At 49.3% G+C, this 22720-nt stretch overlaps 1 protein-coding gene across 1 annotated transcript in view; it reads right to left on the bottom strand.

Moving 5' to 3' along the window:
• The window catches only part of RGS12 (regulator of G protein signaling 12), a 313463-nt gene that overhangs the window by 42070 nt on the left and 248673 nt on the right, over window positions 1–22720 (bottom strand). Inside the window, exons 9-12 of the mRNA XM_075346841.1 lie at window positions 14249–14408; window positions 12672–12784; window positions 9131–9319; window positions 123–196 (exon numbers count right to left, since the gene is read on the bottom strand). Coding sequence (XP_075202956.1) covers window positions 123–196; window positions 9131–9319; window positions 12672–12784; window positions 14249–14408 — 536 coding nt within the window. The remainder of the gene's footprint in view (window positions 1–122; window positions 197–9130; window positions 9320–12671; window positions 12785–14248; window positions 14409–22720) is intronic.

Here is a 22720-nt window from a genome sequence, read left to right as displayed (position 1 = left end):
CGGAGTGAACATTTATTATACAAAATAACGGTAAAGGAAGCGTCGCTGCCAGGAGGGTCCGAGTGGAAAAACGTCTCCGCAGCCCAGATTTACATTTGCTAGATTAATTTTGTTTCTCTTACCGAAATAAAGTCCGTTTTTCTATTCTTAGATCCCGGGACTCCAGAATGCTGCTGTCTTGGCTCAGGACGAGAGGCTTCATTACAGGCGGAGACAAAATAAACAGAAACATACGATGAATTACACATTGAGGAGGGCCGGCGGGCGCACAACACAGGCTGCAGGCGGGTACTGGAGGAGGATGGGGGGGGGGGGGTGTTTCAGCTCTGTAAGGCTAGGTGCACACATTGCAGATTTGCTTGCAGACAATCTGCATGTGCTAGCAGCAAAGAGGCTGCGGCTAAAACGTGCATTGACTCTTTTCCAAAAAAAAAAAAAAAAAAAAAAAAAAACACAGAAAAAAAAAAAAAAATTAAGTGCTGCAGGTTTTTTTTCTGCAACAAAATCTGCAAGGAAAAAAAATCCTTAAAAGTGTGCACAACACTTCTTTGCTGGTGTAAGGTTATTCTTGCAGATTGGTGAAAATCTACAAGAAAAAAAAAATGAGAAAAAAAAGTGGTAAAAACCTACCATGTGCACACAGTCTAACAAGGTAGAAGCTTCCCTGCTGTATGGGTTAAAGCGGATGCACATGTAGCGGCTCCGCAGGGCAGAGGAGTCAGGAAATGACTGGAGAAAGGGCTACCGGGGCATGTGCCCAGGGTTCTAGATAGAACTTAAAGGGGTTGTCCACTACTTTTACACTGATGGTTCATCCTTAGAATAGGTTATCAATGTCTGATCGACCTGGTACCCCTGCCGATCAGCAGTTCTCGGTGCCGCCACCGGCAGCCACAAATGCTCAGTTCCGGAGCTGCACAGTCTTCTGATAGTGGCCGGGTACTGCACACCGCTTCCCATTCAAATCAATAGGAGGCGGATGTGCAGTACCCGCCCACAATCAGTTGACGTAGAAGATCCCGCCAGCTGATCGTCAGGGGTGCCAGGAGTCAGACCCCGGTCGATCAGACATTGATGACCTATCCGACAGATCGGCTATCAGTGTAAAAGTAGTGGACGACCCCTTTAAAAAAAGCCACTTTGGCCTGACCATGGAATTTTAGACACAGGGCAAGGGTAGCAAACCTTATCCTTGCCCAATGTGAAACCCTATATATCAAAAGACAAATTAAGTAGAGTGGCGCTCACCATAAGTAGTATAAAATCGTTTAATTCTTCCACATTAGGGATACGCAGGGATGGGGTGAGTAGAACGTTGGGACAAAAGGTGGCCGTTTTGCGCGTATATTTGCTTTTTCAACAGTTCTGGGTTTTGTTTTGTTTTTTTAAACCCTAAATCTGGCAACATGTTATATTTACCAGCTGGGTACAAACATTTAATCTCCCCTAATCTGCCCCAAACAATTTAGAAACCCTCCACATACAGTAGGGAAAAAAAAAAAAAAAAAAAGAATTTTGTTTACTTACCGTAAATTCTTTTTCTTATAGTTCCGTATTGGGAGACCCAGACATTGGGTGTATAGCTTCTGCCTCCGGAGGACACACAAAGTACTACACTCAAAAGTGTAGCTCCTCCCTCTGAGCTTATACACCCTCTGGAGAACCAGATCTAACCAGTTTAGTGCAAAAGCTGAAGGAGAATAGCCACCCACAAGTAAAAACAGAGCAAGAACCAGAACAACCGGAGCCTCTGTCCACGACAACAGCCGGTGATAACACGCGGAACAAGAAACTGCCAACAGGCAACAGGGAGGGAGCTGGGTCTCCCAATACGGAACTATAAGAAAAAGAATTTACGGTAAGTAAACAAAATTCTCTTTTTCTTTATCGTTCCTATGGGAGACCCAGACATTGGGACGTCTCAAAGCAGTCCATGGGTGGGAATAAACAGAACAACTGAGAAGTAGGCGGAGCCTAACTTCACAAGTGGGTGGCAGCCGCCTGAAGGATGCGTCTGCCCAAGCTCGCATCTGCCGAAGCATGAGCATGCACTTGGTAGTGCTTTGAAAAGGTATGCAGGCTAGTCCAAGTGGCAGCCTGACAGACTTGCAGAGCCGTAGCCTGGTGCCTGAAAACCCAAAAGGCACAGACAGCTCTGGTCGAGTGTGCCTTGATCCCCGGCAGGGGAGGCACCTGAGAACACAGGTAGGCCTCCAAAATGGTGGACCTGATCCAACGGGCTAAGGTCGGCTTAGAAGCAGAGAGGCCCTTACGCCGACCTGTGGTTAGCACAAAAAGAGAGGTGCACCGCCTAAGAGCAGCGGTGCAAGACACATAGATCCGGAGTGCTCGCACCAGATCCAGAGTATGCAACGCTTTTTCAAAGCGATGAACAGGAGCCGGACAAAAGGAAGGAAGGGTAATGTCCTGGTTAAGGTGGAAAGGGGAAACCACCTTAGGGAGAAAGTCCGGAGTCGGACGGAGAACCACCTTGTCTTGATGAAAAAACAAAAAAGGTGACTCCGAAGAGAGCGCAGCTAAATCAGAGACTCTCCTGAGGGAAGTTATAGCTACTAGAAAGACCACTTTCTGTGAAAGACGAAACAAAGAAACCTCCCTGAGAGGTTCAAAGGGGGGTTTCTGCAAAGCCGTGAGAACCAAATTGAGGTCCCAGGGATCCAAGGGCCGCCGGTAAGGCGGAATGATGTAAGATGCGCCTTGCATGAAGGTGCAGACCTGAGCCAGCCGGGCGATACGCCGCTGGAACAGCACTGACAGAGCCGAGACTTGTCCCTTGAGAGAGTTGAGGGACTATCCCAGCTGCAGACCGGACTGTAGAAAAGACAGAAGGATCGGCAAGGAAAAAGTCCAAGGAGAATGGCCGGAAGAGCGACACCAGGACAGGAAAATCTTCCAAGTCCTGTGATAGATCTTGGCAGAGGAAGACTTACGGGCCCGAGTCATAGTGGAGATGACTTCAGGAGGGATACCAGAAGCCGTCAAGATCCAGGACTCAAGAGCCACGCCGTCAATCTGAGAGCCGCAGAATTCTGGCGTAAAAACTGACCTTGTGAGAGAAGGTCTGGACGGTCCGGAAGATGCCACGGCACCTCTATGGACAGATGGAGCAGGTCTGGGTACCAAGCTCGCCTGGGCCAGTCCGGAGCAATGAGAATGACTCGACGGCCCTCCATTCTGATCTTGCGCAGAACTCTGGGCAAGAGAGCTAGAGGGGGAAACACGTAGGACAGACGAAACTGGGACCAGTCTTGAACCAGAGCGTCCGCGGCGAAGGCCTGAGGATCGTGGGAGCGAGCCACGTAAACCGGAACCTTGTTGTTGTGACGGGATGCCATTAGGTCCACGTCCGGAGTGCCCCATTTGCGGCAGATTGACTGAAACACTGCCGGATGCAGGGACCACTCGCCACTGTCCACGGTTTGACGGCTGAGATAATCTGCTTCCCAGTTTTCCACGCCTGGGATGTGGACTGCGGATATGGTGGACTTGGAGTCCTCCGCCCATTGAAAGATGCGTTGTACCTCCAACATTGCCAGGCGGCTGCGTGTCCCGACTTGGTGATTGATGTAGGCAACTGCTGTCGCGTTGTCTGACTGGACTCGGATGTGCCTGCCCGCCAACAGGTGGTGAAAGGCTAGGAGAGCTAGAAGCACAGCTCTGGTTTCCAGCACATTGATCGAGAGGGCTGACTCGGACGGAGTCCAAGTGCCCTGCGCTCGGTGGTGGAGACATACCGCTCCCCAGCCGGACAGACTGGCATCCGTGGTGAGAATCACCCAGGACGGGGTCAGGAAGGAGCGCCCCTGAGACAGAGAGAGGGGCCGAAGCCACCACTGAAGAGAGCTCCTGGTCTGTGGCGACAGAGCCACTAACCTGTGCAAGGAGGAAGGCCGCTTGTCCCAACAGTGGAGAATATCCAGCTGCAGTGACCGCAGATGGAACTGGGCAAAGGGAACAGCCTCTATTGACGCCACCATATGACCCAGCACCTGCATCAGGTGCCTGATGGAATAACGGCGGGGCCTCAGCAGAGCGCGGACCGCCAGTTGGAGGGACTGCTGTTTGACTAAGGGCAACTTCACAAGTGCCGGCAAAGTCTCGAACTGCATCCCTAAGTACGTGAGACTCTGGGTCGGAGTCAGAGAGGATTTGGGAAGATTGACAATCCACCCGAATTGGGCTAGAGTGGCAAGAGTGAGCGAGACACTCCGCTGACAGTCTGCGCTGGATGAAGCCTTGATTAGAAGGTCGTCCAGGTAAGGAATCACTACCAACCCCTGTAGGTGCAGAACCGCAACCACTGCTGCCATGACCTTGGTGAATACTCGAGGGGCCGTGGCTAACCCGAAGGGGAAAGCCACGAATTGGAAATGTTCCTCTCCGATTGCAAAACGTAGCCAACGCTGGTGTGAAACTGCAATTGGCACATGCAGATAGGCATCTCTGATGTCGATGGATGCTAGGAAATCCCCTTGGGTCATTGATGCAATGACTGACCGCAGAGACTCCATGCGAAAATGCCGCACCTGAACATGCTTGTTGAGAAGCTTGAGATCCAGGATGGGCCGGAAGGAACTGTCCTTTTTGGGGACTAGGAAGAGATTTGAGTAGAAACCTCTGAACCGTTCCCGGGCGGGAACCAGTACAATTACTCCGTTGGCCTGCAAGGATGGCACGGCCTGAGAGAAGGCGGCGGCCTTGGAGCAGGGGGGAGTGGACAGAAAAAATCTGTTTGGCGGGCTGGAAGAGAATTCTATCCTGTAGCCGTGGGAGATGATATCCCGCACCCACTGATCGGAGACGTGTTGAAACCACACGTCGCCAAAGTGGGAGAGCTTGCCACCGACTAAGGACGTTGCTGGCGCGGACAGATAGTCAAGAGGAGGCTGCCTTAATGGCAGCAGCACCTGCGGTCTTCTGTGGACGCGCTTTTGTGCGCCAGCTGGATTTTTGGTCCTTGGCAGTGTTAGTGGACGAGGCCGAGGGCTTAGAGGACGACCAGTTGGAGGAACGAAAGGAACGAAACCTCGACTGATTCCTACCCTGGACAGGTTTCTTGGTTTTGGTTTGTGGCATGGAAGTACTCTTCCCGCCAGTAGCTTCCTTAATAATTTCATCCAGCTGTTCTCCGAACAGCCGGGACCCAGCAAAAGGGAGCCCCGCAAGGTACTTCTTAGAAGAAGCATCTGCCTTCCACTCTCGAAGCCACAAGATCCTGCGGATAGCGAGGGAATTAGCCGAAGCCACCGCAGTGCGGTGAGAAGCCTCCAGCATAGCAGACATGGCATAGGATGAAAAAGCTGAAGCTTGGGAAGTTAAGGTAACCATCTCAGGCATAGATTCCTTAGTGAGGGAATGCATCTCCTCTAGGGAAGCAGAGATGGCTTTGAGAGCCCACACTGCTGCAAAAGTCGGGGCGAACGAGGCCCCTGCCGCCTCATATACGGATTTGGCCAGAAGGTCAACCTGGCGGTCAGTGGAATCCTTAAGCGAGGTGCCATCAGCCACTGATACAACTGTCCGGGCTGAGAGTCTAGACACCGGGGGGTCTACCTTTGGCGAATGAGCCCACTCCTTGACCACCTCAGGTGGAAAGGGAAAACGGTCATCAGAACCACGCTTAGGGAAGCGTTTGTCAGGGCAGGCCCTGGGCTTGGTCACAGCGGCCTGAAAACTGGAGTGGTTAAAGAACACACTCTTTGTCCTCTTAGGCGAGGTAAACTGGTGCTTTTCTGCCAGAGAGGGTTGCTCCTCTGATACTGGCGGATTGAGATCCAGTACAGAATTAATGGACGCAATCAAATCACTAACATCTGAGTCACTTTCGGACAGACCAATGGGGCACATGGAGGCAGTCTCCGAGCCCCCAGTAAAGGCATCTTCCTCATCCTGCGAGTCAGCTTCTGAAACCGAGCCGCGGGACGAAGGAGAGGGAGCCCTGCGTCTCTTTTTAGAAGGACGGGGCCTGGGACCAGATGATGAATCCTCTGTGAGCTCCGGTCCTGAGAGAGACCTAGCAGCAGAGGCACCCTGTGAAGGGGGCTGATGCATGCTCAGCAAAGTCCTGGACAGATGTCCCATGGAGTCAGCAAAAGACTGGGAGATAGACCTGGTTAAGGATTCTACCCAAGCCGGGGGTTCAGCCACAGGAGCCGGAGCAGCCTGAGAGACCCCTGGGGGTGCGATTTCAGGCTGAGGCAACGTCAGGTTAGAGCAGGCATCACAATGTGGATGGTGCTCGGTTCCGGCAGTAGGAGCCTACATGCAGTGCATACTGAAAACAGCTTTGGAGCCTTGCTCCTCGTGTGTGACATGCTGCTGGAGTGAGGGCTCTGCCAGAATGACCCCCAGAGAGTTTATACAGAAGGTCCACAACCAGAGGTTGTGGCTTAACAGACCGCTGGAGCGGTGTTGTGTGCCCTCCAGATCCCGAAGCCCGGACCCCCAAGCACCTCAGCAGGGATGCTGCAGACCAGTGGTGATCGCAGGGAAAAACGCTGAGAAAATGGCCACCGGAGTGAAGAGAGGGGGCGGGACTCACTCTGAGAGCGGGATCTGGAGGGCCAAAGAGATTCACAGGGGAGGAGACATGTACTCAGTGAGGAGTGTCTCTCCCCTTTGTAGAACGGCCGCTGGGCGGAGCCGCGCTGTCCCTCTGCATGAATGACATGCGAGGGCAGTGAAACCGAAAGTAGGCCTCCGGCGAAGCCGGGGTCTAAACTTGAGCAGTGCGGCCGACGCGCAGGCACCATCGGCGCGGTTCTCAGGCGACAGTCGGAAATGTCAGAAAAATCACTCAGCACACTCTCCCACAACAATAAAGTACAAGGGACCCCCATATATAACCGTCTCAGGTACTTAGCTTGCTGAGACGCAGGGTTCCAAGTCCCTGGGGGATGAGTGCTCCGGTCCAGCAGGGTCCTGAAGGGCTGTGGATGGAGACCGGTCTCATGCCAAGCATGGAGAACAGTGCTGGCTCCCACTTCAAGCCAGAGCCCCGGAGGGATGGTGACGGAGCACGGCATGTAAGGCTCCAGCCTGGGAATCAACCTTAACAGCACCGCCGACACAGTGGGGTGAGAAGGGACATGCCGGGGGTCCAGGCTTAGACCCGCTTTTCTTCAAACTCTTTCCAAAAATGAAAAATCAGATGAGAATGCATGTGTGGATGTATGACCTCCTGAACACAAAGCGATAAACTGGTTAGATCTGGTTCTCCAGGGGGTGTATAAGCCCAGAGGGAGGAGCTACACTTTTTAGTGTAGTACTTTGTGTGTCCTCCGGAGGCAGAAGCTATACACCCAATGTCTGGGTCTCCCATAGGAACGATAAAGAAAAAAAATATTTAGTCGGTCACCAATTCTGCAAGTTCTCCCGCTTAAAAAGATGAGATTTGCCTGTAATTGACATCATAGGTGACCACAACTATGAGAGACAAAATGAGAAAACAAATCCAGAAAATCACCGCGTCTGATTTGGCAAGATTTTTTTTTTTGCAAATTATGGTGGAAAATAAAGTATTTAGTCATCTAAAAACATGCAAGATTTCTGGCTCTCACAGACCTGTAACTTCTTCTTTAAGAGGCTCCTCTGTCCTCCACTCATTACCTGTAGTAATGGCTCCTGTTTGAACTTGTTATCAGTATAAAAGACACTTGTCCACAACCTCAAAACAGTCACTCCACTATGGTGAAGACTAAAGAGCTGTCGAAGGACACCAGAAACAAAATTGTAGCCTTGCACCAGGCTGGGAAGACTGAATATGCAATAGGCAAGCAGCTTGGTGTGATGAAATCAACTGTGGGAGCAATAATAAGAAAACGGAAGATATACAAGACCACTGATAATCTCCCTCGATCTGGGGCTCCACACAAGATCTCACCAAGTGGGCTCAAAATGATCACAAGAACGGTGATAAAAAATCCCAGAACCACACAGGAGGACCTAGTGAATGACCTGCATAGAGCTGGGACCACTGTAATAAAGGCTACCATCAGTAACACACTACGCCGCCAGGGACGGAGATCCTACAGTGCCAGAAGTGTTCCCCTGCTACTACATGTCCGGGCCCGTCTGAAGTTTGCTAGAGAGCATTTGGATTATCCAGAAGAGTATTGGGAAAATGTCATATGGTCTGATGAAACGAAAGTAGAACTGTTTGGTAGAAACACAACTCAGTGTTTGGAGGAGACAAAATGCTGAGTTGCATCCAAAGAACACCATACCTACTGTGAATCATGGGGGTGGCAACATCATACGTTGAGGCTGCTTCTCTGCAAAGGGACCAGGATGACTGATCAGTGTACATGAAAGAATGAATGGGGTTATGCATTGTGAGATTTTGAGTGCAAACCTCCTTCCATCAGCAAGGGCATTGACGATGGAACTTGACTGGGTCTTTCAGCATGATAATGATCCCATGTACATCGCCAGGGCAATGAAGGAGTGGCTTCATAAGCATATGAAGGTCCTGGAGTAGCCTAGCCAGTCTCCAGATCTCAACCCCATAGAAAACCTTTGGAGGGAGTTGAACGTCCGTGTTGCTCAGTGACAAGCCCAATACATCACTGCTCTAGAGGAGATCTGCATGGAGGAATGGGCCAACATACCACCAACAGTGTGCGCCAACCTTGTGAAGACTAGAAAACGTTTGACCTCTGTCATTGCCAACAAAGGATATAGAACAAAATATTGAGATGAACTTTTGTTATTGACCAAATACTTATTTTCCACCATAATTTGCAAAAAAAAAAAAAATCTCCCCAAATCATACGCGGTGATTTTCTGGATGTTTTCTCATTTTGTCTCTCATAGTTGCGGTCACCCATGATGTTGATTACAGGCAAATCTCATCTTTATAAATGGGAGAACTTGTACAATTGGGGGCTGACTAAATACTTTTTTTTTCCCCCCACTGTACATGTATGCTACAAAAAGGCCAGTTCCTTGGGCGAGGAGTGTACGCTCAGCACCCTTGTGTTCCTCTGATGATCTCAAGAAGCCAAAAGGCAAAGCAGCGTTGCGCTCCTGAATGAGGGACTAGCCCTTTAAATTGTCTCTTTTCTTCTGAAATTAAATCTGCTTGATGATTTCTTAAATGATACAATACCTTGTTGCCTCCAACTAAGAACAGGTCCACGGCGGCGATGTTAAAGCCGTGCTTCTCGCAGAGGCCGCTTAGGATTTCTTTAATGGAGAAGCCACTCTTCACGGCCACGGCACAGGATGAGCCGTCTGGCATCGTAATATAACAGTGCCTGGGGGATTTCTCCGAAGAAGAGACTCTTGACGACTCAAACTTTGGAAGGGAGAGAAAAATGACAGGTAATAAAAGGATCAGACGGCAGAACCGGGGATTCAGACAACGCGCCTCACTTACTATCTCAAGATGGGGGGGGTGTTACCTGTACAGTGCACCAAGTGCAAACCTGGGCGATAGACGTACAGAATAGTGTGTGTGTGTGTATAATAGAGACAGAGATATATATATATATATATACACACATATATACACGCACACACATGAATACATTATATATATATATATATATATATATATATATATATATATATATATATATATATATATATATATATATATATATATATATATATATATATATATTATATATATATATATATATATATATACATACATACATACATACATACATACATACATACATACATACATACATATACACACACACACACACACACACACACATACATACATACATACATATATATATATACACACACACACACACACACACACCTCTGAAAATCTAAAGCATAGAAAATTGTGAATGTATCAAGTGACAAAATCTAGACCAGGAGGTCATATCACTGGAATCAGGGTCTCTGCCCCTATATCATGCTGCTCTTAGATTAAGTGGCAAAAACCTGATGACAAATTCCCTTAAAACATTTAACCCCTTCAGCCCCCGGGCACTTTCCGTTTTTGCTCCTCTTCTTCCGAGAGCCGTAACTTTTTTATTTTTCCGTCAATCTTTCCCTATGAGGGCTTGTTTTTTGCGGGACGAGTTGTACTTTTAAAAGAAACCATACGTTTTACCATATAGTGTACTGGAAAACGGCAAACAAAATTCCAAGTGCGGAAAAATTGCAAAAAAGTGCGATCGTACAATAGTTTTTGGGATATTGTATTCACCGTGTTCACTATATGGTAAAACTGATGTGTGGGTGTGATGCCTCAGGTTGGTGCGAGCTTGTAGACACCAAACAGGTACAGGTTTATTGTATCTAAAGGGTTAAAAAAAAAAAAATCACAAGTTTGTCCAATAAAAGTGGCGCACGTTTTGCGCCATTTTCCGAAACCCGTAGTGTTCTCATTTTTCGGGCTCTATGGCTCAGTGACTGCTTATTTTTTGCACCTCGAGCTGACGTTTCTAATGATACCATTTTTGCGCAGATTCTACGTTTTGATCGCCTGTTATTGAATTTTGTGCAAAACTTGCGGCGACCAAAAAAACGAAATTTTGGCGTTTGGAATTTTTTTTGCCACTACACCGTTTACCAATCAGATTAATTGATTTTATATTTTGATAGATTGGGCATTTCTGAACGCAGCGATACCACATGTGTATATTTTTTATTTTTTTAACCCTTTAATTTCAATGGGGTGAAAGGGGGGTGATTTTAACTTTTAGGGGTTTTTTTGTAATTTTTTGCATTGGCCATATCAGTCACCTGAGGCTGCTCCTGAGGAGCCCTGAGAACTTCTCTCTTACTGAAAGCATCCTTGCTTCCTCCTTTTGATTAGCCGGCCTGGCTAGGCTGATTAATCAAAGAAGAGCTGCCATTTAAGAGCTGGTTCTCAGGTTCCTGTTCCACGACTGCAGTTTACCAACGCGGCTGATGGACCAGGTCCTGCAAAATGGATTTGTACTAATGTTGCCAGTGACCTTACTATGGAGATGAGGCCATTTCATAAATATTTAGAAAAGATGAAGACGTGTCTTAGGGATTGGAGTGAGTATATAAGAGACAGAGATTGTTAGTGGGAGTGGACAGTGACGGAATTAGAAAATGAGAATGATGGAAGCAGCAGGAGAGGAGTGATCTGATTTTGTAAGAGCAGTGACCAGGAGGGCAGGATGGCATGTGATGAGGACCTGGAGATATGGACAGGTCACTGCCTCTCACCTCATCCACACATACTAGAAAAACATGTTTCAAAACCTAAAAAAAAAATAAATAAATAAATAAAAAAAAAAAAAAAAAAGTGTTTACAGGTCACTGCCTCCGACAAAATCAGGCTACTTCCTTTTCCTGCTTTTGAAACAATTTCCATCTTTTGAAAAGTTAGGTTATAGCTTCTCTGATCCAGTCTCCCCGCATGGCCCCCAGTCTCTCCCCTCCCCGCATGGCCCCCAGTCTCTCCCCTCCCCGCATGGCCCCCAGTCTCTCCCCTCCCCGCATGGCCCCCAGTCTCTCCCCTCCCCGCATGGCCCCCAGTCTCTCCCCTCCCCGCATGGCCCCCAGTCTCTCCCCTCCCCGCATGGCCCCCAGTCTCTCCCCTCCCCGCATGGCCCCCAGTCTCTCCCCTCCCCGCATGGCCCCCAGTCTCTCCCCTCCCCGCATGGCCCCCAGTCTCTCCCCTCCCCGCATGGCCCCCAGTCTCTCCCCTCCCCGCATGGCCCCCAGTCTCTCCCCTCCCCGCATGGCCCCCAGTCTCTCCCCTCCCCGCATGGCCCCCAGTCTCTCCCCTCCCCGCATGGCCCCCAGTCTCTCCCCTCCCCGCATGGCCCCCAGTCTCTCCCCTCCCCGCATGGCCCCCAGTCTCTCCCCTCCCCGCATGGCCCCCAGTCTCTCCCCTCCCCGCATGGCCCCCAGTCTCTCCCCTCCCCGCATGGCCCCCAGTCTCTCCCCTCCCCGCATGGCCCCCAGTCTCTCCCCTCCCCGCATGGCCCCCAGTCTCTCCCCTCCCCGCATGGCCCCCAGTCTCTCCCCTCCCCGCATGGCCCCCAGTCTCTCCTCAACCTGCATGGCCCCCAGTCTCTCCTCAACCCGCATGGCCCCCAGTCTCTCCTCAACCCGCATGGCCCCCAGTCTCTCCTCAACCCGCATGGCCCCAGTCTCAACATGAATTTTCCGGGTACAGAGCATCTTGCAAAGAAATCACAACAACAATAGCAAAAGCAGGAGAGACAGAGTAGCTTGAACTTGTGGGAGGAAGTGACCTATATATTTTTTTTTTAATTATTATGAATAGAAAAATCTATAGCCCAGAAAGTCAATGTAAAAACCAGTTCTGACACTAGAAATGAGCAGGATTGGAGCCTGAATATTAAATTTACAATATATGGTTTATACATTTTATCAATTTAGAATATCTAGAAAGGGTAAAAAAGTCAAAAACTGGATGACAAAATACACAAACTATTAGTTTTGGACTCCGCCATTGAGGATGCAGCCAGAACGGAAAGGATGGATTAAAGTCCAAGTTCTTTCGGAATTAATCCGGCTATGTAAAGTTTAGGGTTCTCCCGAGGGGACGTGCGCGCCAGGCGTCTGCTAATATGCGCATAATCAGCAACGCAGGGTTACAAAGGCAGAGCGCGATGTCAAGACGGCCGATAAGAATTTGTCTTGTAAAACAATTACAACTTTAATGTGATCCTTACCTCGAGCACATTGCCATTACTGCCACAATTAATCATCTCAAGACTCGCTGAAGAGGAGACAGAACCTTGCGACTCTCGCCTCCTGCCGGGAGCCCCGTTGATAATAGAGGATTCTGCCAGGAAAAAGGTTGATGGAAAAAAAAAAAATAAATGTAAGTGGATAGGTAACAAGCTTTGCCTCCTGTTTTCTAGGGATAAAGAACAGTTCTGCATAATAAGATGTATACTGGACCCCTCCAAAATGAAAAGCCAAGGCTCCATAGGAGTGTAAAAATAAGGAATATAAATATTTAAAACATATAAATGTTTAATATTAATTGTTCTAAGATTTTCTTATATATTTACTTTGAGTTTTCCTCAATGAATCAAGTTTATCCGCTTCACAACCAAGGACGTATATATATACGTCCTTAGCCGTGTCTGTCCCTTTAATGCAGGCTCGCTCAGACTGCAAGTATGAGCTGTCCGTTGTTCGTTCGGCCAGTCTCAATCTCGCAGATTGCTCCCCCCTATAGGAATGTTTTTTTTGTCTTTTATTTCAAATCAAGGATTTTTTCAGTGTTTGTGTTTATTTTCCACTTACAGATTAGTAATAGGGGATCTCAGATGCCTCCCAGTACTAATCTAGGGCTTAGTGGCAGCTATGAGCTGTGATTAACCCCTTATTACGCCAACTGCCAAGACACCAGGGCAATCGGGAAGAGCCAGGTAAAAAGTGTTGGCATTGTCGCACCTAATGGATGTGGCAATTCTGGGCGGCTGCAGGCTGCTGTTTTTACCCCAGGGGGTCCCCAATAACCATGGGTCTCCCCGGCCTGAGAATACCAGCCCCCAACAGTCAGGATTTATCTTTTGTCTTGGTTAGGTAGCAAAATTGGGGAGGGGGGGGGACTGCACGTTGAAAGCTTTTTTTTTTTTTTTTATTACTTATTTAAATAATTTTTAAAAAAGCTGCACATGGTTCCTCTTATTTTGACAAACAGCCAAGATAAGCGCCAACTGGGGACAGCAGCCTGAAGCTTTACCTGTGTTGGGTATAATAATATGGGGGACCCTGCACCAGTTTTATTTAGTTTTACTGTATGATATAGACTTAAGGACCGAGACTGTGATTGGAAGCATCAGTTATGTTGTCACTTAGCATGGGGCCGTGTCTGACTGCAACCAATCACAGATGCCGGTGGGCAGGGAAAGCAGTGCATATACATGAGGCTAATGAGCAGCTGTGGGAACAGTTACAGCCGCACCGGTGACTCGGTCAGTACCTGTGCCAGATCTGGATCATTAGCTGGAATTCCATGAAAACTCCGGGTGCGGGACTCGAGTACCTTTCAACCCTCGTGGGTCTGGACTCTCTAGGCCCGCCCAACACTATAGCATGCCCATCCAAGAAGCTAAAAGACCGGATTTATTCACTTTTCAATAAGAGTCAATATCTTTAATTTCAAAACTATGAAAAAGCTTCCGTAGAGGAAGAAAGATCCACTGCTGGCAGCTTCTTTTGCCAAAGGTTTCCATTAGTGGACATTAGACCATTACTTTTTTTTTGGCAGCTTGGCGGTATTATATATAGTTACCATTTTGGATCTCTCCATTCTCCCTTTTCTTTTGAGACTTCCCGATGCTTTTACTCCTTGACCAAGAGAAAAACGTGCCTTTCTTCCTCTTGTCATTCTCATCCTCCCCTCCGGACTCCTCGTTTAGAGATCTTCCAGACTTGGTTTTCTTGCTCGCTTGCTGCGTGTGGACAGGAAAGACAGGTCAGGCCAAATACTTCAGCAACAAAAGCGTGAGCTTCAAAGAGATAATTTTATCTTTTTGCACTAATGGGTGGCAACGCTGACATTCTGCTTATCTCATAGCACGTACAACACAGGACCATTGAGACAATTTACATAGCTCATCCTTCACTGTCTGGAGATTGATGCTCCACAGACATGACACCAGTCTGGATATTCCAGAACACTCACATAAACAGAGACAAATGCACGTCTCCACTAGAGGTTGGCCACTGCTTTGATGATGACCTATGCAAGGATAGGCCTCCAATGTCAATGTCCGATTTGCCACCCCACCGATCAACTGAGCTTGATGTTGGCGGCAGGAGCAGGCGACCAGAAATGCTCAGTTCGGGGGAGACAGAGCCAGGGGGAGACAGAGCCAGGGGGAGACAGAGCCAGGGGGAGACAGAGCCAGGGGGAGACAGAGCCAGGGGGAGACAGAGCCAGGGGGAGACAGAGCCAGGGGGAGACAGAGCCAGGGGGAGACAGAGCCAGGGGGAGACAGAGCCAGGGGGAGACAGAGCCAGGGGGAGACAGAGCCAGGGGGAGACAGAGCCAGGGGGAGACAGAGCCAGGGGGAGACAGAGCCAGGGGGAGACAGAGCCAGGGGGAGACAGAGCCAGGGGGAGACAGAGCCAGGGGGAGACAGAGCCAGGGGGAGACAGAGCCAGGGGGAGACAGAGCCAGGGGGAGACAGAGCCAGGGGGAGACAGAGCCAGGGGGAGACAGAGCCAGGGTCAGGGTCCCCCTTTAAAAGAAAAATCAAAAATGGTGCTGAAAGCTCCCTCCCATACAAATAAATAAGGGATTGAGAAATACCATTTACCACCACTATACATAGTATTAACCCCTTCGTGACGGAGCAAATTTTCACCTTAATGACCAGACCAAATTTTGCAATTCTGACCAGTGTCACTTCATGAGGTTATAGCTCTGGAACGCTTCAACGGATCCCGGTAATTAATTATTTTTTCATCACATATTGGACTTCATGTTAGTACCAAATTTAGGACAATATTTTTTGCGTTTATTTATGAAAAAAATTGAATTTTGGCAAACATTTTGAAAATTTAGCAATTTTCAACTTTTGAATTTTTATACAGTTAAACCAGAGAGTTCCGTGACACAAAATAGTTAATAAATAACATTTTCCACATGTCTACTTTACATAAGCACAATTTTGGAAACAAATTTTTTTTTTGTTTTGAAGTTAGAAGAGTTCAAAGTTTATCAGCGATTTCTCATTTTTACATCAAAATTTACAAAACCATTTTTTTTTTAGGGACCACATCACATTTGAAGTGACTTCGATAGGCCTAGATGACAGAAAATACCCTAAAGTGACACCATTCTAAAAACTGCACCCCCCAAAGTACTCAAAACCACATTCAAGAAGTTTATTAACCCTTCAGGTGCTTCACATAAACAAAAGCAATGTGGAATGAAAAAAAAGCAAAAATTAAATTTTACCTAAAAATGTTGCTCTAACCCAAATTTATTCACTTTTTAGAAGAAATAACACAACAAAATGGACCCCAAAACTTGTTCCCCACTTTCTTATGAACGCACAGATACCCCACATGTGGTCAGAAACCTCTGTTTGGACAAATGGGAGGGCTCGGAACAGAGGGTGCAATATTTGAATTTTGGAAAGCAAATTTGGCTGAAATAGATTGCGGGCACCATGTTGCATTTACAAGTCCGCTAAGGTACCTAAACAGAAGAAACCCCTCACAAGTGACGCCATTTTGGAAACTAGACCCCTCAAGGCTTCTATCTAGGGGTATAGTGAGCATTTTGGACCCACAGGTACTTCACAGATTTTGTTAACGTTACGTTGTCATATTGAGAATTTTAATAATTTTCTCAAAAATGTTGCTTTAGCATCAATTTTCTCACTTTTTCAAGAGGTAATTCCAAAAATTTTCAAGGTTTGTTAACCACTTTTTTATGAGCGCGGTGATACCTCACATGTGGTCTGAAACCTTTGTATGGACAAATGGGAGGGCTTGGAACGGAAGGAACAATATTTGAATTTTGGAAAGGAAATTTGGCTGAAATAGATTGTGGGCACCATGTCGCATTTGGAGGACCCCTAAGGTACCTAAACAGCAGAAACCTCGCACAAGTGACCCCATTTTGGAAACTAGGCCCCTCAAGGAATTTATCTAGATGTTTGGCGAGTACCCTGAACCCCCAGGTGCTTCACAGAATTTTATAATGTTCAGCCATAAAAATAAAAAAGAAGGGAATTTTGTTACTTACCGTAAATTCCTTTTCTTCTAGCTCCAATTGGGAGACCCAGACGATTGGGTGTATAGCTACTGCCTCCGGAGGCCACACAAAGCATTACACTAAAAAGTGTAAGGCCCCTCCCCTTCTGGCTATACACCCCCCGTGGGATCACGGGCTTGCTCAGTTTTAGTGCTAAAGCAAGAAGGAGGAAAGCCAATAACTGGTTTAAACAAATTCAATCCGAAGTAACATCGGAGAACTGAAAACCGTTCAACATGAACAACATGTGTACCCGAACAACCAAAAATCCCGAAGGAAACAGGGCGGGTGCTGGGTCTCCCAATTGGAGCTAGAAGAAAAGGAATTTACGGTAAGTAACAAAATTCCCTTCTTCTTCGGCGCTCCATTGGGAGACCCAGACGATTGGGACGTCCAAAAGCAGTCCCTGGGTGGGTAAAAGAATACCTCATGTTAGAGCTGTAAAACAGCCCTTCCCTACAAGGAGGCAACCGCCGCCTGCAGGACTCTTCTACCTAAGCTGGCATCCGCCTAAGCGTAGGCATGCACCTGACAATGCTTGGTGAAAGTGTGCAGACTCGACCAGGTAGCTGCCTGGCACACCTGCTGAGCCGTAGCCTGGTGCCGTAATGCCTAGGGCGCACCCACGGCTCTGGTAGAATGGGCTTTCAGCCCTGATGGAACCGGAAGCCCAGCAGAACAGTAGGCTTCAAGAATTGGTTCCTTGATCCATCGAGCCAGGGTGGATTTGGAAGCCTGCGACTCTTTACGCTGATTAGCGACAAGCACAGAGCGTGCATCCGAGCGGCGCAGAGGCGCCGTGCGGGAAATGTAGATTCCGAGTGCTCTCACCGGATCCAACAAATGCAAATCCATTTCATATCGATGAAATGGATGAGGCAAAAGGAAGGTAAGGAGATATCCTGATTGAGATGAAAGGGGGATACCACCTTAGGGAGAACTCCGGAATCGGGCGCAGCACTGCCTTGCCTTGGTGACACACCAGGAAGGAAGCTTTTGGATGACAGCGCTGCTAGCTCGGACACTCTCCTAAGAGACGTGACCGCTACCAGAAAGGCCTCTTTCTGGGAAAGTCGAGAGAGTGAAACATCTCTCAGAGGCTCGAAGGGCGGCTTCTGGAGAGCAATTAGTACCCTGTTCAGATCCCATGGGTCCAACGGCCGTTTGTACAGAGGGACAATGTGACAAACCTCCTGCAGGAACGTGTGTACCTGAGGAAGTGGTGCTAGGCGCTTCTGAAGAATACAGATAGCGCTGAGACTTGTCCTGTAAGGGAGCCGAGTGACAACCTTTTTCCAAACCAGATTGCAGGAAGGAAGGAAAAGTAGGGAATGCAAATGGGCAGGGAGACACTCCCTGAGCAGAGCATTAAGAGAAGAATATCCTCCACATCCTGTGGTAGATCTTGGCAGACGTCGGTTTTCTAGTCTGTCTCATGGTGGCAATGACGTCCTGAGATAATCCTGAAGACGCTAGGATTCAGGACTGAAAGGCCATACCGTCAGGTTCAGGGCCGTAGAATTCAGATGGAAAAAACGGCCCTTGGGACAGTAAGTCTGGCCGGGCTGGTAGTGCCCACGGTTGGCAGACCGTGAGATGCCACAGATCCGGGGACTACGACCTCCTCGGCCAGTCTGTGGCGATGAGGATGGCGCGGCGGCAAACGGACCTGATGTTGCGTAGCCCTCTGGGCAGCAGTGTCAGAGGGGGAAACACATAGGTAGCTGGAACTGCGACCAAACCTGAACTAAAGCGTCTGCCGCCAGAGCTCTTTGATCGTGATACCGCGCCATGAAAATCGGAACCTTGTTGTTGTGCCGAGACGCTATTAGGTCGACGTTCAGCATCCCCCAGCGTTGACAGATTTCCTGAAAACCGTCCGGGTGAAGATACCCTTCCCCTGCGTCCATACCCTGGCAACTGAGGAAGTCTGCTTCCCAGTTTTCTGCGCCCGGGATGTGAACTGCGGATATGGTGGATGCTCTGTCTTCCACCCCCATCAGACTCCGCCGGACTTCCTGGGAGGCTTGCCGACTGCGTGTTCCGCCTTGGTGGTAGATGTATGCCACCGCTGTGGAGTTGTCCGACTGAATTCGGATGTGTGTGCTTTCCAGCCACGGCTGGAAGGCTTGCAGGGCAAGATACACTGCCCAGATTTCCAGCACATTGATTTGAAGGATGGACTCCTCTGAAGAGAGTCCTTGACCGTCTGAGAAGGGGGACGTTCCTTCTAGGGACGTCGACTTCCCATCCCATTGGCAAAGAATGCCACATTGGAGTGGACGCAGATGAAACTGCGCGAAAGTGACTGCCTCTGCATGAGGCGTGTTAAGGGGTGTGACTGGCCGTGAAGGAGAGACTGCACCCCCGTCTGTAGTGAACGCTGTTTGTCCAGCGGAAGCTTCACTATCGCTGAGGGAGCGTGACACTCCATGCCCAGATATGTCAGCGATTGGGTCGGCGTCAGATTTAACCTTGAGAAGTTGATGATCCACCCGAAACTCTGGAGAGTCTCCAGCGCTACGCTCAGGCTGTGTTGGCATGCCTCTTGAGAGGGTGCCTTGACAAGTCCAAGGAAGGATCACCGAGTGACCCTGAGAGTGCAGGACTGCTCCCACTGCTGCCCTGAACTTGGTGAAAACCCGTAGGGCTGTCGCCAGACCGAAGGGCAGGGTTACGAACTGAAGATGCTCGTCTTCAATAACGAAACGTAGCAAACGTTGATGCTCTGGAGCAATCGGCACGTGGAGATAAGCATCCTGATGTCTATTGATGCTAGGAAATCTCCTTGAGACATTGAGGCAATGACGGAGCGGAGGGATGCCATCCGGAACCGCCTGGCCTTCACGTGCTTGTTGAGCAGTTTTAGGTCCCCCACAATCAGATTGGAGGAAAAACAGTGTCTTGTTCCTGAAGAGGAACAGGAATTACCACTCCTTCTGCCTGCAGAAGAGCATCGGCTCGGTGGGTAGGTGGGGAAGTTCTGAAGAATCGAGCCGGAGGCCGAGAACAAAACTCTATCCTGTACACGTGAGACACAATGTCTCTCACCCACCGGTCTGTGACCTGTGGCAGCTAAATGTCGCCAAGGCGAGAGAGTCTGCCACCAACCGCGGATGCGGAGAGAGAGAGCTTAAAGTCATGAGGAGACCGCCTTGGAAGCGGTTCCTCTGGCTGCCTTCCTCGGGCGTGATTGAGCCCGCCTGGAATCTGAGCCCCTCTGAGCCTTTTGAACCCTTTTGGACTAGGACAATTTGGACCTGCCCGAGCCTGGGAAGGACCGAAACCTCGACTGTCTCTCTCGGACAGCATTAATAGGGTAAGTCGCAATGCAGACATTGCGAGGATAAGGACGCTACCTGCGGCACAGATGTACCTGTGCTCAAGACCAGCTGCGCAAGACCAGCTGACATAGCTTAGAGTGCCCATACGGCTGCGAATGCCGGAGCAACCGACACGCCGATAGCTTCATAGACAGATTTCAACCAGAGGTCCATCTGTCTGTCAATGGCATCTTTAAGTGAAGTCCCATCTCCACTGCAACTATGGATCTAGCCGCAAGCCTGGAGATTGGGGGATCCACCTTTGGACCCTGGGTCCAGCGCCTGACCACGTCAGGGGGAAAGGGATAACATGTATCCTTAATACATTTGGAGAAACGCCTATCTGGTAAGCGTGGTGATTCTGAACTGCTTCTCTGAAGTCAGCGTGGCCAGAAAAGTACTCAATGTACGCTTGAGATACTGAAATGGGATTTCTCCTGCTGGGAAGCTGACTCCTCCACTGAAGGAGCTGGGGGAGAGATATCCAACATGCCATTGCTGGACGCTATAAGATCATTCACCATGGCGTCACCATCCGGTGTATCCGGATTGAGAGCGGTGTCAGGATCAAAGTCCTGATCAGCTACGTCTGCCTCATCATACAGAGAGTCCTTGCTGTGACCCTGATTAGTGATGAGGCCGAGTGCCGCTCCCAGCGAGCTCGCTTAGGCTGTCTGGACTGTCGTCCGTGTCAGAGCCTTCACCCTGGAATGCCTGGGACCCCCCCGGAGCACTGATTTTGTTCCAAATGAGGGTGGCCAGGGAGCAATGATCAAGATTGCCCATGGTCTGTCTGGACTGCAAGTCACTATCCCATGACAATCTATCAGCCGAAACTGCAACACCGTCCCTGTCCATGGACAGGGTTTTGGCCACCTCTAGTAGAGACCCCGGCTGACCAAGTGTTACAGGGGAGCATTGCACACAACGGGGGTCAGTGGAACCTGCCGGTGGAACAGTATCACATGCAGTAAAAGCAGCATAGAAAGACTGTGTTGCTTTTTTGCTGCTGTAGTCTAGCCATCTAGGAGCATATAGCCGAGAATAGCGACCGTACAGTGCATAGCATACAAGCATAAAGTACAAATGAGCACTTCAGCACATGCAATATGAGCAGCTTAGAAAGCCTGTGCCTTGGCACCCTTGCTTTTTTGCTGCTGTAGACTAGCCATCTAGGAGAATATCGCCAAGAATAGCGACCGTACAGTGCAATGTATAGCATACAAGCATAAGTACATTTGAACACTTCAGCACATGCAATACCAGCAGCCTAGAAAAACTGTGCCTTAGCACCCTTGCTTTTTGCTGCTGTTGTCCAGCCATCTAGGAGAATATCGCCAAGAATAGCGACCGTACAGTGCAATGTATAGCATATAAGCATAAGTACAAATGAACACTTCAGCACATGCAATACAAGCAGCCTAGAAAAACTGTGCCTTAGCACCTTTGCTTTTTTGCTGCTGTAGTCTAGCCATTCTAGGAGAATATAGCCAAGAATAGCGACCGTACAGTGCAATGTATAGCATATAAGCATAAGTACAAATGAACACTTCAGCACATGCAATACAAGCAGCATAGAAAGCCTGTGCCTTAGCACCCTTGCTTTTTTGCTGCTGTTGTCTCGCCATCTAAGAGGGCATATAGCCAAAAATAGCGACCTACAGTGCAGTGTAAGCATAAAATACAATGGACACAACGGTATTTAGTGGGGTCAGCACTTCAGGTGCTGCTTACCGCCCGCCTATAGGCGGGTGTGTGGTCGCCAGAGTCCTGTGACTGGTTGCCCAGAGCTTGTCTCCGTTCTCCAGCTCGGACTGCAGGAATGGCTGCCGGCGTCCTTCTCCAGCTCGTGTGACGAGGGGCGGGCCGTGGGCGTGCCCCAGGCAAGAGCGGGAAACCGGCGTCCCACTGTGTCCAGTGAAGGGGGCTGGAGAATGCAAAGCAGACTCCAGCCCTCGTCGCTGACTTTCTGTACAGCGTCCCGCCTCTCCCCTGACTGGCATGGCTGGGGGCGGGAACGAAACGAAAACTAGGCCGCAAAGCCGGGGACTCGAGTAATAAGCGCGGCCGTCCATGTGCACGGCCAGCGCGGAGTCCCCGGCGCACCACAAGTCCCAGCCGCGCCACAGTGTAAAAACACCCAGCAGCGGCCCGGCGCGGCAGTTCCCAATACATAAATTCACACAGCAAAGCTGCCGTGAATAATAGCACGAGCGCTCCGCGCTGTTGTCCCCGGCGCACTAGCACTCCCAGCAAGGCTGGTGTGTGTGTGCGCGATGTGTACGGGGACACAGAGTACCTTAATGTAGCAGGGCCCTGTCCCTGACGATACTCAGCTCCATATCCAGCAGGTTCTCTGGGTCTGTGGATGGAGCCCGGTCTCAGTGCCTGGAGACCTGTAAGATCCCACTTCACCCAGAGCCCTGAGGGGGGATGGGGAAGGAAAACAGCATGTGGGCTCCAGCCTCCGTACCCGCAATGGGTACCTCAACCTTAACAAACACCCGACAAAAGTGGGGTGAGAAGGGAGCATGCTGGGGGCCCCATATGGGCCCACTTTTCTTCCATCTGACATAGTCAGCAGCTACTGCTGACTAAAAACAGTGGAGCTATGCGTGGATGTCTGACCTCCTTCGCACAAAGCTTGAAAACTGAGCAAGCCCGTGATCCC

This window comes from Anomaloglossus baeobatrachus, chromosome 1 (genome assembly GCF_048569485.1).
Source record: "Anomaloglossus baeobatrachus isolate aAnoBae1 chromosome 1, aAnoBae1.hap1, whole genome shotgun sequence".
Classification (NCBI taxonomy): domain Eukaryota; kingdom Metazoa; phylum Chordata; class Amphibia; order Anura; family Aromobatidae; genus Anomaloglossus; species Anomaloglossus baeobatrachus.
This window is presented reverse-complemented; position numbering and strand designations above follow the sequence as displayed.